Here is a 16,335-nt window from a genome sequence, read left to right on the forward strand (position 1 = left end):
CAGGGAGTGTGCATTTCAAATGGGGTTACCTGAATGGGTGACTTCATTTGAAATCTACACCCCCTGTGAAGGAGACTAAGGTCATGTCTCTAATATGGGGTGTATGGATTTCATCTGGAATAGCCCAATTGCCAACTGGGCCCACCTCTTATAAGTTCCTCTTTGTCTGCAATGTACATCAGAACTAACAGCACACATTCAGAGATTGGATGATACGGTTTTAATGATTTGCCTATTATGCTAAGACTGATTGCTGATTGGTGTTCAGCTGATTGAATGATCAACTGGCTGACTGGTTAATCTTGAGGTTTTTAAAAAAACATTCTAAAACTATTAAAAATATTAAGACTCATAGCTGATGGCTGATTAACATGTGGCATTTAAAGGGTAATCTGTCATTTTAAACAAATTTGATTAGTAGTGAATGTTTTTGTGTCTCTTTTTTTTTCAAATATAAATGAGATGTGCATTTATGTTTTCTGCACCAAAAATGGATGAATCCACACCTGGGCATAATAGTTGATTGGGGATAGACTAACTATGAACATTAGCATTAACAGGGACATGTTTGGTACACAGTGTTTTATAAGTTGGCTTCTGGTATGGTCTCTGGTCTCTCAAATGGTCTCTGGATGCCAAATGTTAAAATACTAATATCCAGATTTGGTCTCCTCCCATCCAGCATGGACAACAATAACTTGTCACTGCATTGGGATCACATTTGGGCATACTAATTATAAGCAAGAAGAGGACAATGTTGTCAAAAGTCAATATTAAGGATTTTGCATCGTGATCAAGAACTTTTAGCTTTAATTTGATGCAAATATCATATACATTTGACAGAAAGTCAAGTTATAGTTAAAGAAAGTAACATTGGGTTTGAGCTATCTTCAGTAGATAGCAAAAATTTACATCAGATTACATCCAAAAGGATTTGAATGGTAAGTCCGCTTATAACTAAAAAAACAACTTCAGCGACACAGTCCTCATTCTGCATGATCAAGTCACATTATTAAGTTTAAATGGCACTTTAGAATTTGAAGTCATACCATAAAAACTCGATAGTTAGCATAATTATGTGCTTACTATCAAGCGCTTTTGAAAACATGAAATTGTACCAAAGTCTGGCGATTTACCAACTAAGCTAATGGATCACCTTCTACACTTTTGTGGAGGGGGCTCTTCATGTCTGCATGTTTTAAAAGCACTTGATACTAAGCACATATGCTAACTATCAAGTTTTTACTGTCTGATAGTATGGTACAAACTGGTACACTTCACCACTCATGTATCCATTTACATATTTATTGAAAATTCATCGTCAATGATTAATTAGATGTTATTTATAACATCTATTCGGTAACTAGGGCGTCATTTCAAAAGGTTACGATATCCTATATTGTTTTTGTACAAAATGAAATTTGCATCTAATACCTGAGACTTAGCTTTCATTAATATGGTAATAAGTATGTAGATTATCCTATTTCCCTAGCTATTTTTAGATGAGAAAGAAAATATGCAGTAAGTCTGTACCAGCTTTGCAGGCCTATAGCAATATTATAAAGGAGGCTGTGGTGGCGCAGGATGCTGAATTTATATCCCAGCACCTGAGCCATCAAGCTATGGACTTGATACCTAACAGCAAAGGTGTAATTATTTAGCAAATGCACACATGTTTTCAAAATGTAATAAGAAATTGTTAGTTTAGGTCAAAATATTTTAACAACATTTAAATGTCAGGTTATATAAAGGCCATGAAAACTTTTTAATGCTTTAAAATAACATTTAAAAAAAATGTTGTCAAAATTTTATGGAAAATTATGTAGCATCACAACATCTTGTCAACAAAAAGCAAGTTTTGAACAATATGTTTTATTAAATCATTTTGTACCATTTATATCCTTTATATAATTAGACATTTGAACATTTTCTCTAATATATTTTGCATTTCCTGGGTAATTTTAAGTTGTGCTAACCATACATTTTCATTTTATAATAAGTTGTACTAACCATGCATACATTCATGCTAATGTTGATGCATCATGATATGTGTTTTTATATTGTTCATCACAATTTTATGGTAGCACTCTATAAAGAGGATTGATAAAAATAAGTCAAAAATCAAGCACTGTCTTTTTACTGTATTTTCACTACATATGTAGAATTTGTCACACAGGTTTGTCAATCCTTTTTAACCTTTGACCTCTATGAATTTACTATTTTACCAGATCCAGCATGGCGGCCATCCCAACCTCTACCTGCCAACATGGTATCCATCGGTACTCAAACTCCTCACGGTCGTCCAACAAGTGGTTCGGACTCACGCTCCGCATGCTCAGAAGGTAGCTCAGAGTTGGAAAGTCAGATTGCCGAAGCTTACGTAGAAGATGTGGAGTCATCAGCTCGTCTGGTAAGCCTCGGAGATGAAGAGGACGGAGCAAGGGCAGTCTTGGAGGAACTGGAGAGGACCAGAATGGATAAGGAGGACGAGATGGGTGATAATGAGATGGAGATTGGGGATGAGGAGGTTTGTTGGCATGGAAAACATGATTCTTATACCACCATTTTGTTTTCAAATCACTAGGAAACAAAAATCTGTGATCGGTTGAAAAATCTGTGAAAAATTTGTAATTCAACACAGATTTCTTACAGATTTTTCAAGTGGTCACCTAGTGAATATTTATACAGATTTGTTTGTGTAATATTGTGTTTGAGCATGTATTTGTGCTTTTTTGCTCAAAAAAGTGTTTTCAAAGAGGGCTAACATAATTGATGCTGTAGAACATCTTTGTATTGTACATGTACATACCCAGACTCTTCTGTACGTAAGTTGGCTACATATCCAATATGTTGCAATGTGTTGACATGGGTTAACTGTGTTATGAGATACATAATGGTGTTGCTCCAAGTCTTGGGTGTCTGTGTAAGGTGTTTACTGTAATGATGGTTGATAAGCAATGATGACACACAGGATTAAAGGAGAATTTCCTTCCCATTTTTTTTTTTGAAAAAGTGAAATATGATAGACTCCTTATACATATAAATGTTATTTGTTTGACTAGAATATATACGTCGTATGTTTACCATTTTGTATGTGACTTGTGAGGAGATGAATTTGGGGCCAAATTAATGTTGCTCTTTGTACTGCACATATGAGCATATTGGATATCGCCATGTGCTACCTTATACAGAAGGGTACTGGTTATGTGTTTAGCCCTCCCAATTAATTTGTCTCATGTCCCCTATACATTAGATTTATGCTACATGTTTGGTCGTGCAAAATTTCAAAAGTTTAATTTTATTTCTTTTTCTAATTTTTTGTTTACATTTTGATGAAAATTTGGCAGAAAATTGGTTGTATAATTAATATTCAGTTTCAATGTATTTCTGATCGAATTGGCAACTTTGAAAATGTAGACAAGGCAATAGAATTGCATTATTGAGAGTGTAGGTACAAAGTACCTAAAATTGATGTTGTTGAATTGTGAAAAATAAACCGCATAGACCTACGGCATTAGATTTTCAATTCCCATGGGACATGAGACAGACGATTAATTTTGTTTGGCCTAAAAGCATTTATTTTAAGTTACAGTTTATTTGTATTTTTCTTGTTCTCTCTGAATGATTTCATCATCCTTATGTTATGTATCTGCCTATGAAATGCATGCATCATTTCACACAGTTCATATTAACACTGTCAGTACCATATAGAATTTATTATTGTCATGTATAATTTATCATTTCATTATCTTCTTATATCGTCCGTTATTCATTTTACCTATTTTATTTATTATCATTTAAAAATCCAGTAAAACAGTATGTAAATGGTTGATCAGGGGTTAAGCATTGAATTTTTTTGGAAACAAATTGAACTTTTTGAAATAAATTTTCAATATAGAAATTAATCTTTTAAAACAATAGCCAAAATTAAAAAAGAAAAGTAATCAGCTTCCCTGCATTATTTTTAGCCAGTGCAAATATTCCCAAATAAATCTCTTGTGTAAGTTCCTTTATTGTGGAAGCTCTATACTCTCCAAATGTTCCCATCTCTAGATAAATAGCGATTATCAATATCTATTACAAACACTGGCATCGCAAATTGCATATTATATTAGGCTTAATTCTGTCGTTTCGTCAACCTTAATGCAGAAAATTCGTATCTGTTTTAACAAAGTCAATTTTGACAATTATCTCATAAAGCTAGCTTAATTGGTATGTGGTTTGAAACTATCCCTGCTCATTCAGGAAGGATATATCATTTTATTAATGGGCAATCTATTAAATCTATAATACACAGCTATATTCCTCCCGTGTGGATATCCATGGGGTATAGACTGCCCCAGAGGATGACTTACTTACCTCCCATAATCCTTTGCAAAAGTATTGTCACAAGGCCTTAAACTGGTTCAGTAGCCAACAAATTCCCTTAAAAGATACCATAGTATAGACAGGCTGGGATTGGTATAGTGTGTCTGAAGTTGAGAGAGTAACACCATGTTGGATTTCACAGTGGCAGATTTGAATCGGTGCGTTAACAATGTTGTGTCGCCAGCATACGGACAAATCTCCCTTCTATGTGTGTGTATACACCCTGTGGGATTCAAATTTGCCACTGTGAAATCCAACATAGCACTATTCTCAATTTGAGACAAGACAGACTTTAATTCTTCTGTGTGCAGTGGGCAAATATTAATTATGACTAGTGGGTTACCATGTAGGTACTATGTTGCTGAACATTTACAAACAGCATTGTGAAGAAAACAGTAACACCAGAGCTGGAAAAGATGTGATTTTCTTAGGAATTTAAACTCAAAATTTCTCTCCAAGAAGACAAGATTTTCCTTCAATTTGTTATGTATTTTTTTTATCTTCAAGCCTTAAATTTCCCTCCAAGCACCAAATTTCCAGATAATGAGATTCCCAAATTCCCACTTTTTCCAGGCTTGAGTATAAATGTTAAAGGGCTAAATTTTTATTGGGGCTAATATTCATATTTTTTCAGAAAAAATCACCCTGTCCATTGAGTATAGCTCATCATTTTCAAGGGCTATTTTAGAAAGTATGGGCTAATCACTTGATCGCCCCCATATTCTTAGAATGGGGTACCTCATAATGGACATGCTTAGCTGTGTAGTTAATAGATAGACCTATAGGGCTAGATTACACAATTTGTAACTATACCTATATGTGATTGAAACCTTAGGTTTGCACTAACATGGGCATTGAATCGTTGCTTGCACTCATTTCTTCATTAACCGCCTGAGCCCCGGGCCTGAGCACTACCTGCCGATCTAACATTGACTCTGATTGGTCAATCACCAATCAGAATGGAGCTTTTGCAAATAATTCACCCCAATTTTTTGCGTGGTGAAATTATTCTAACAATGTTGCTGATTGGTCCAATTGATAATGAAAATTTCTTTTTGGCCAATCGGCAGGTAGTTCTCATGGGGTTAACATTTTAATGACATGAATTCACAAGAGCTCTTTAGACTCTACACTGCACCTACTTCAGGATGTTGTTGGCATATTATGTTTTGTTTATCAATCTCATCACACCATAATACCCAAGGGGTGACAAAGGTATACCCAACACGGTAAACAGTAAACACAGACAAAACAAACACTGAACATCAAAATATAAAATAAAAACACAATTTATCATCATTTTGTAATGTACATAAAGCATTGTGGGGCTGTGACATACCCATGTATCATCAGTAATAATAAACACTGGTCATTTTTATATAACGTCATTAGGCAGGAAAAACCTCCTATGTACTTCTGGCCCTTGAACATGTTTGAAACAAAACTGCCAAGAGGTTACATAGGAGGTTTTGCTTTAAACATGTTCAGGGGCCAATGACACATAAGAGGTTTTGTAAAAACAAAGAAGATACATCAACTTTGAAATACCTTATATTGAATCTAAACCCACGAAACAGGCTGCAGGTGTTCAGAACCACACCATGGACTCGAGAGAACAACCAGCAGATGACACACTCCATTTGCTGTTACCTAGGTAATTTACAAATTTTTGCATTTGTCTCCAAATTCTGGTGATTTTTCTGAGGCTGCATGAGGAACGTACTACCATCTTGTAGTGTCTGCATTCTGTCTCTCTGGTTGAGGTGCACTCAAATGGAATAAAGGTGGAAGGAAAGTGGAAAGAGGAGGGTAAGGTGGAAGTAGGGGTGGAGGTGAGGTTGAGTTGGAGAGAAGGTATAGATACAGGTGATGAATAAACAGTTACTGTTCAAGAGTTAAGAAGTAGTTAAGATATAATTGACCTTTTCGGTAAATCCCATAAGCCTTTGCGAGTACACCTGAGATGTCGTCATTTAACGTCACGCCGATCTGCGCCAATGCACACATCGTTTAGTGAACATTGTTACTGCGCATTGCAAGTCGGTATGACGTCAAATAATGACATCTCAGGTGTATTCGCAAAGGCTTATGGGATTCACTGAAAAGGTCAATTGCATGGAAGATGTAATTTGCATGATAGGTGGAGGGCTAGGTGGAGAGGGGAGATTTATATTGGTAGATGGTAAAGAAAGAGGTGGAGGCTGAAAAAGGAGAAATAGGTAAAGGTGAAGGGTGGAGAAATATATCCAGGTGGTGGTCGAAATAGACCCAGGTGGAGGTTGAATTATGAAGTGGGGGTTCGGAGTAAAGATGGAGGGTGCATATGGTGGCAATGATGAAAAACTAGATCCAGGTGGAAGGTGAGGAAATAAAGATGGTGAGTGAAGATATGAGCCCAGTGAAGAGTGGAAATTTAGATTGATGTGGAAGATGAATAAATAGGTGGAGGATAGAGGAGAAATATACTATAGTCCATTTGGCTTCATCGAGACAGTAGCGTTCGCGTGTGATACACGTGCAAACGAAGGCGTGTATCTGTAGGGTGCATCGCCTTTCGCCACATCTCATGATACAGATATACCGCCTTTAATAGAATGTGTATCACATGCAGATGCTACTTTCTGGAGAAAGCCAAATGGACTAGAAGATAAAAGGTGGTGAAATAGACCAATCTGGTCAACATAATGTGTTCAAGCACGATGTGCAACTGTGGGATTCAAATTCAAGAATATTTAACACTTTGCATCACATAAGTTCATAATGTGTGATTTTCCGGAAACAGACTACAACAGCCATATTAATTTGGCTATAAGTGTCCTTTCATTATATACTGAGTTACTTGTTGCAGGGAAGTGGCAATTCCCTGCTTGTTGAGCAGAGTATGGTAATCTGTGTACTATTTGGACAACAACAAATGACAAGCCCAATAATTTGCATATTAGGCTATAGAATAGGCAAGTTTCTGCCTGTTGTATGACTACACCTGTTATGAGCAAAGGTTGTCAAGTTCTTATACTGATTTCTATAGCTGAAACTAAAATTGCAAAAGTATGGCTTTCAATTCCAACCAAAGATATCTTGTATCTACAAAATACTCAATATTGTTGCAGAAAGTAATATCTTATTGAGATGAGAATGATGGATTTGGATGATGGTAAAAATATCACTGTATGATCTTGAAGAAAAGATATTTTATAAAGCTATACCAACACCCAGTTATTCCTCAGGCTGAGTTTTTAAAGACTATAATATAAACACCCCTTTTTCAGTGCTACTTAAAAGAACTATATTATATCGCATAGTCCCTTTACTTTCATCTAATCCATAAGACAAGATATACCTTTTTATTTTAATTCCATCAATTACATATACAATATATATGCAGACAATGGACCACCTGGAAATCATGAAAACGATAAGATGATGAAAATAACCCCCAGAAATATCTGCGCTTGAGTCGGGACCTGGAGGAACTTAGCGAATCTGTTGAAAGAGTAATGTTAATGCATGACTGAAATTAAAATATTGAGCACTTTAAATGTATAATGGTAAAAATATAAGAAATGTATACAGAAGGTTTTTACATTGATAAATTGGCAAGATAAGATGGATGATAGAGTAAAAAACAATTTTGGGGTATTCGGTTGAAATCCATACACCCCTATGGAAAACATGACCTTAATCTACCACAGAGGGAGTGTGAATTTCAAATGGGTTACCTGAATGGGTGACTCCATTTGAAATCTACACCCCCTGTGTGGGAGATTAAGGTCATGTCTTATATAGGGGGTGTATGGTTTTTAAGTGGAATGGCCTAAATCGTAACTAGTATTCTACAGCTGGTAAAGTACTTATACAGGTTTATCAATGAGTTTCAAGGTTTGCACATTACAAATTGATTGGATAAGATTGGGTTGTATCATTTGAATACAAATATTGCATTTATTGAATTTTGACAAATCTTTTTGACTATCAGGCATTCCGATTTCGCATCAGGTACATGGAATTGTCAGTATTGTTGGTATATTATGGGATTTGTCAGGCTGATCTTAGAGGATAATACTTTCTAGGTTAATAAAATATGTTTTAATAATGATGCACAAATATATTTTTCCTGATGCCCATAAAGTTTTTGGAAAATAAATCTGATCTATTGTAAGTATAAGGTACATTTATGGAGTTCTTTCAAACAGAAATGGAATTAAGATAACATTTGAATAACTTGATAATAACTTGATACTGATAGCTCAAATCATTTTTATTTATGTAAACCACAACATAAATATCAATCACACTTAAAACTCATTAGCTAATGTCCAGGAACAATAACAATGAAAGAAAGAACAAAATAAAAATATGAAAAAGAGAAAAATATATATACTGAAAGAAAGAATGAAGTAACAAAATACATCATTTGATTTTGGTCATAATGTATGTTAAGAGATACCTGAGTTAGTCCTGATGCATGCCAATATACAAAACCAGAATTCATAGAGCTGGGAAAAATTTGCATTCTTAGTTAAGATTCTTTGGGGGCAATTTGAATAAAAGAAAGAAAGAGACATCAAGTATGCATCTTGATTGTTCACACCGGCCTGTACATAATCAGCTAAGTCTCATCATACAAGAAGATAAAAAAATTTTTTAGTTATTTTAACTGATTTTGTCACTTTTTTTTCCTGTTAATTTTTAGAATATCCATAGTAAAATGAGCATTGTTATGTAATTAATTTATATTTCCTTTAATATTCAATTTTAGCACTTGTTACATTTGCACGACTATTTGCATGACCTTTTTTGCTAGCAATGTAGTTCTCTGTCAAATTGCAAGCCTCTTTTTTTTGATACATGTTGTTGAGTGTGTATATTCTGTTGCATATGAACACTATAAAAGTAATGCAGTTCTCAAACACCAGTTGTAGTTGCATCACTTGCTTATGTTATGTCATCATAACATGTAAACCTTCCCTAACGTAAGTTTTCAAAACTTTGAATCATAAATTCTTCATTCTCTTTTGGCGATAACATGAAATGAAATCAGACCTCATAACAATCAAGGAAGCTATTGGGCTATACCATTTAAAATTCACACTCCCCTGTGGAAGATTTTGGAAATATCTCCCACAGGGGGAGTATGAATTCAAATGGAATGAACACAGTAGACAGCTCCATGTGAAACTCACCCTCCCTCTGTGGAAGATTCAGGTTGAATCATTATTAGAGGGTGTATGAAATTCAAAAGGAGCTGCCTAATGTGTTCATTCCATTTGGAATTCACACTCCCCCTGTGGGAGATATTTCCAAAATCTTCCACAGGGGTAGTGTGGATTTTAAATGGAATAGCCCATTCATTCTGCTTAGTTACTTTGAGTCTCTGTATAACACTCTTTACATACAGGACATCTGACTGCTGACATTACTTTCTATGCAAATTAATAGACATATTGCATTACCTTGCTTCTGACCTATGTTAAGATTACCATACATAAGAATGATATTGATAGTTAGGACAAAGCTAATTAATTGAAGGTTGCTAGACTTTTCTGTAGATCACCTTGTTATCACTTTGTCTTTCCTTTTTACTTCAGGAATATGACAACTGGGTACACATGAGAAGGAAAACACACCATCCAGAAGTAGTCATCCTAAGTCCAGATGATACCAGAAATGGCGCCGCCGACGATTCCAGCCGTAAAGTCAAATTTGATGAAACACCACATATCGTCCAACCGGTGGACGATAACAAGCTCAATAGCTCTTCCATACCATACCGCATTCTTTCACCCAATGATGATATGTCATCACCAGAATGTGCTGATGGAAGCGATGATTCCAAGGTCAAAGGTCATCAACGATCAGACGCAAATCGCTTGTCGGGTGATGGTGCCGATAAGGAGGATGATGATGATTTTGATGATGATGATGACGACGATGATGACGATGATGAATTCAAGCTGCACGATAATAGAAATTGTGGGAAATATTATTCAGGTGATGCAAATTATCAAGAAGGTGCTGAAAGTCTTTCACCAAGGGACTTTGACTCTGGTATCCATATGTCTTATTGTCTATCCTTAGAAGATGGGAGAGAAAGTGAACACTTCAGAAGTAGTTCCCAAGAATGCCTTCTTTCACCGGAGAGTAGAAAGCCACAGAATCACCTACACTCAAGGAACTCCGATTCTTTAGATAGTTTTTCAAGTATGAGTATCCATAGTTTAGATGTTACTAACGACACAATAGACAGTTTAGAAACACATTGTCATTCCGTACACAATTCTCCTGATATTACATGTAACAATGACTTTGATGAAACTGGTGCTAGTATTTTGGGCGAGAGGAAAGAAGTCAAGAATATACTCGACAAGCAAGATGATGACGATGATGATGACGACGATGATGATGATTACAATTTGGTAGAAATTGAAACAATGAGTCTTTCCAGGAGTTCAAGCGAGGAAACTCTCAAAACGGAGAATGAAGACGATGAACGAGAGCAGGAGATGATTTTGGCAGATTTCTTAGATCAACTGCAAGACACAGACTGTGACTCCACAAGAAATAATAACAACGATGGCTCAGGAAATGACAAGGAAAATGTGCTTGAGAAGTTTGATCTGAGCAAGTACGTCCCAAACGATGCAAAGAGCCGCAAAAATTTATCCTCGTCCAATAGAACATTGTATCGATGTAACAGCCATCCTGAATTTAATAATAGCACTGAAAATGTAGCCTCTATGAAAGAACAGAAGTCGGAAAACAATCATCATCACCACCACCATCATTCAAAATCCCACAAAACAAAAAATGTGTACAAGCGATCTAAGTCTAGCGATGATTTTAAGCATTCCTCTCACAAACGAATAGAGGAGAGAGATTTTCATCTGCCCGGTATTGGTAACATGGCAGAGGAAGCGGAGGCAAATGACACGGTGGGTGATATGCAACACATGCAGGATAAAACTTCGCCCACAAACCGTTTCATTCGATACGACTCTCTCCCACTCGTTGTGGAAGTATGCGAAGCCGAATACACCAGTCCATCCCACCATGTGAGCGATTTCAGAAGATTATCCATCGAGTACGGAATGTATGATAACGGAGGATCTTCTGAACGGTCACGGAAACATAGGAACAGAAGGATGGACTGGCAGAGGAAGTTTTCGCCAAAGAACTCGCAAGATGAAAATGATGCAAGACAGCCTTCTCTGGAGTCTACCACAACGGAAGATACTTTGCCCAAAAGTACATCTTTGTCATCGGGTCCAACTACTCCAGAATCTGATAAATGGAGGAGGGATAGTCAAGCTTTGATTTCATCGGAAAATGAATCTTTCTCGGATAGTGCCAAGGATCACCAGAAATCACCTGAGAAGGACATTAATAGACTTCTGTCATTATCTTTGAAATCAGAAACAACAAAAGAAGACATTCCAGACAACAGACTTGCGGAAGATGCGTCCAATCAGCAGCAAGAGACAAAGAGCACTAATGAAGGCCAAGTTACAAGAGCATTTGGGAAGACAAAGCTCATGAGAAACTGTGCTGTTGATCATGTTGACGAAGAAATCTCAGAAAAGGGATTGGAAACAAATTGCAATGAATCAAAAGAAGGAGAAGAAAATAAAGAAAACACTGAAGACTCAGATGACAACAAAACACCAACAAATAACTCCTCTTTTGCTTTAGAGAAAGAAACATCTGAAAAATGTCTAGAAACGGATAAGATTGAATCACAACATGAGAACACACAATGTGAAGTGGCGGAAACAGAGTGCATCAGCAAACCCATGACACCACCATCTCATTTACCAGCAACAAGCAAAGCTCCCACCTCTACCACTTGCCCCACATCATCGTCATCATCTGGACAGAAAGCAAACCATCTGTCACCAAAGACCTCACCCTCATCACCTAGGTCATCACCGTCTAATTGCAGACGAAAAGAGAACCTGGAGATTGCCAATCTTACCAAGAAAGTATCCATGAAACATGATGAAGTCTTGCAGTCTGCTGAACAAGTGCTGTCGTCTGCTAATCAGGTACGGGTGAATCTAACATGAATGGGCTATTCCAGTTGAAATCCATACACCCCCTGTGGGAGACATGATCTTAATCTCCCACACAGGGAGTGCAAATATCAAAAGGAGCCACCCATTCAGTCTTGTTTGCTTTAAAATGAGCTATTCCAGTTGAAATCCATACATCCCTATGGAAGATATTACCTTCATCTTCTACACAGGGAGTCCAAATTTCAAATGGGGTTACCCATTCAGTGTCGTCTGCTCCAAAATGGACTGTTCCAGTTGAAATCCATACACCCTCTATGGAAGACATGACCTTAATCTTCCACACAGGGAGTGAGAATTTCAAATGGGATTACCTGAATGATTGACTCCATTTGAAATCTACACCTCCTGTGTGGGAGATTAAGGTCATGTCTTCCATAAGGGTGTAATGGATTTCAAATGGAATAGCCCAACGAGTCTTATGTCACTAATATTGATTTTGAGTTTTTGGGCAAGATAATTGCTCAAATGATTTTGTTACCTTTTGAGAAACTGATGAATTGCCTAACTGATGTAAAAAAAACTTGAAATTGAATATTTGCTATTAGGACTCATTTCCTTTGAAATTTGTTTTTCTGATGCAATATTTTGTTTCCTCACCAAAGTTTGTTGCTTGATGTTTTGTCCTTACCGCAAATTTGTGGAAGCAAATATTTGTGACTTTGTTGCAGCATTCTTGCCATGGCATTCATGATGCCAAAAAACAAGTTGGCCAAATATTTGTTACAATAAGTCACTTAATGGCACTTAAAATATAGCAAGCAAACTTGTTCAACTTCCTGATACTGGTGACAACAAGTTCAGTTATGCAAATCAATATGATCAAGCCGGTTGAGTCCGGAAACCATACTTACTGTACGAGTAAGTACATAGCAAAATGGAATGCCTCTACAGAAGGAGGTGCCAAGTTGCTTTTAATAAAAACAAAAGTTACCTATTATAGTTGAATTGACTAGATTATGGTTTAAAACGCTACACCTGTATTGCGTCATATAAAGTGACCCAATTTGACGATATTGAAGAATTTGGAATTTCAACCAAATTCAGCAGTTTAAATGATTCCAGATCCAGCAAATTTCATCCATAATGTGGAAAAGGTGTGTAACATGTTGGAATTTTAAACTAAATGGTGTATTATTGAAGAGCACATCCGCTTCTCGAGAACATTTCATGGACTTTTAACCAAATTCAGCAGTTTATATAACTCCATTATACAACTATTTTATCCATAAAAAGAATAGGCAAAATAACATTATTTGAATTGAACATGTCTAATATAATCTAAACAATCAGAAATGTTCTAATAAAATCTAAATGTTCATAAAGACAAAAAAAGGTAGGATAAAATATATGTATTTTTGTGGTTTTATTTTCACATAAGTCAGTATGTTGAATTCAGAAACGATGGTTAAATTACAAACATGAGTAGTTGGCATTAAGGGATCCAAAATGAGCGTTTATTGCGTTTTGACAGTATTTTTTGTGGGACATGAGAGCACCTCAGACCTATCGAATTGCATTCTGAATACGAAGCATGTCTTTCTGATATCAAATAATTTTCATTTTTAAAAATCACAATACAATACAAATTTTATGACAAATTATAAAAATTTGATATTTTTCAAATTTTTGATATATAACAGTCCTCGAAGTACATTATATAAATCTAATGATATATTCTTAAAGTGTATGTAGCAGGGAGGAAAAGCCGACGGTCAATTGAAAATTTTGACCTTTCATATTGAAGATATGGATTTTTTCCCAAAAAGACCTAATTTTTGTTGGTGTTTTGGGAAAAAAATCCATATCTTCAATCTGAAAGGTCAAAATTTTCAATTGATCGTCGGCTTTTCATCCCACCTACAACTTTAAGTTTAAATCATCAGATTTATAAAGTTTACTTCAAGTACTGTTAAATATCAAAATATCAATTTTAATGATTTGCCATAAAATGTGTATTAAATTGCGAATTTCAAAAATCAAAATTATTTGATATCAGAATGACATTCTTCATATTCAGAATGCAATTCGATATGTCTGATGTGCTCTAATGTCTCAAAATAAATACTGTCTAAACGTTCATACCCCAGCCCTTAATAAAATGAACATGCTCTATTTTCATGTTGATCAATTTTTTGTTGTTGATTATTGCAGGTGAAATATATGTGCTGTGCAGAAAATATATAATGCCTGGTGCAACCATTTTACCATTGACTTGTATTTCTCAGATTTGAATAATATGAATAAAACAAATAATTTTCTCAATCTTTGATATATTTAAAATTGAGACAACAGGACTGTTTTGGTGGAGATAATTTGAACAATTTATGAAGTTTTACTCCATTCGAGCCCATAAAAGTTATAAAAATTATAGGTAACTTTCTTGTAATAAAGATAAAACATATCAAACCTTTATTAACTTATACAAGTAAGTGCATTGCTTTGAATGTCCATTTCTCATGTTATTTCTTATGTTCTTATCAGCTTTCTGATATCCAAGCCTGTGTGGAGGATCTTGAGTGTCGAATGGACACATTAGAGAAGAGCGTGGTGGGAAGTTTTTCTGGAGACAGTGGAGGCAGTGATGATGAAGAACAGAGAGCGTCGGAAGAAGCTCGCTCTCCACAGGTTAGTGGCCTTTCCTATTTGTAGGTAAACTGACCGCAGTATATATATTAAACAACGGTTTATAATAGGAACTGGAGTAGAGGTAAACTGACCGCAGCATTTATTTTAAAACAAAGGTTAGGAACTGGTTTATTGACAATGTTGAGTTGGTAGCATATGACCTCCTTAGTATTTAAAGCCATATAATAACATTTCCACCAGAAATAGAATTGTATTTTTTTGGTATAAAATGTTAGTTTTCACTGTCAGATAATCCTCTTAATTTGGGCCCTAACAGAGGAGACAATACAAAGAAAATTGCTATTTAATACCAGCGCATGTGTCGCCAATGCGAGCCACTCATTCAAATGTGAGTCTTGCTGGTTCTTTTGATATGTCATAACTGTCCGCACGTCATGTACGTATTGTGTTATGCACATCATGTACGTACTGTGTTATGCACATCGTATACATGTTCGACTAATATTTCTATCGTAATAATAAAACAACGGTCAGTTCTGTGTTTTATTCAAAATCTCGGATTTTGACAAAACTACAGCACCTCAAGTCTTGATTTTTGCAGTATATGTTAGGTTACTAAAGTACATAACAATCGTGTAAAAAATCCCCAGAACTTTGAAAAGTAATGAGGGCATCCTCCTGAGCAAATGTTATAGCATGGCTTTAAAGGTCTAATATTGTCCTATATCTGATTTGGAATGAGTTTTTAAAAGCACAGGTCTTGATGCATTTGCATACTGTCTGGCAAGAAAGAGCTAGTTCAATTATCAGTAAAACACAGCCTTATAACATGTTAGTGATGAGAAATAGGATAAACCTAATCCACTGTCTGATTAATTTTGTAAAACAATCTTAATGCTCTGCATGCTGGCCATAAGCTTCAACATAAAAAAATACAAGTTTTGAGATATTTTCACAAAATATCAAGAGCTATCTCCAGAACCGCTGAACCAATACTGGGCTTGTTTGTACTCATTTTAATGCATTTTTCATGGGCATACAAATGTACAAATTTGATATTTGTGAATTTTGAAAGAAAATTTGGAGCTTGTCATCTACAGTCGACACCCATGTAGCAAGGGTTAACTTGTTGGGACACTTGCAGCTGCAGAAAGAAAAAAAGATTGATGAATCCCTATTAGTTGATCCTCTCTCTCCATCTGTTAACAAGAAGTAGGTCAACATGGCACTGATGCAGGCCGATAGCCAGGATTTATTGGGGGTAGGGAGCTAAAAAGTGGACCTTTTTTGAAATTTTCCTTCAAAAATG

General features: G+C 35.8%; 1 protein-coding gene across 3 annotated transcripts in view; it reads left to right on the top strand.

The window, feature by feature from the left end:
- LOC140155184 (uncharacterized) overlaps positions 1-16,335 on the top strand; it is a 256,145-nt gene that overhangs the window by 221,806 nt on the left and 18,004 nt on the right. For all 3 annotated transcript variants that reach the window (XM_072177919.1, XM_072177918.1, XM_072177920.1), the window contains exons 7-9: positions 2,229-2,527; positions 9,957-12,410; positions 14,922-15,065. In XM_072177919.1, the coding sequence (XP_072034020.1) occupies positions 2,229-2,527; positions 9,957-12,410; positions 14,922-15,065 (2,897 nt within the window). The remainder of the gene's footprint in view (positions 1-2,228; positions 2,528-9,956; positions 12,411-14,921; positions 15,066-16,335) is intronic.

The sequence above is a fragment of the Amphiura filiformis genome, chromosome 6, assembly GCF_039555335.1.
Source record: "Amphiura filiformis chromosome 6, Afil_fr2py, whole genome shotgun sequence".
Classification (NCBI taxonomy): Eukaryota; Metazoa; Echinodermata; class Ophiuroidea; order Amphilepidida; family Amphiuridae; genus Amphiura; species Amphiura filiformis.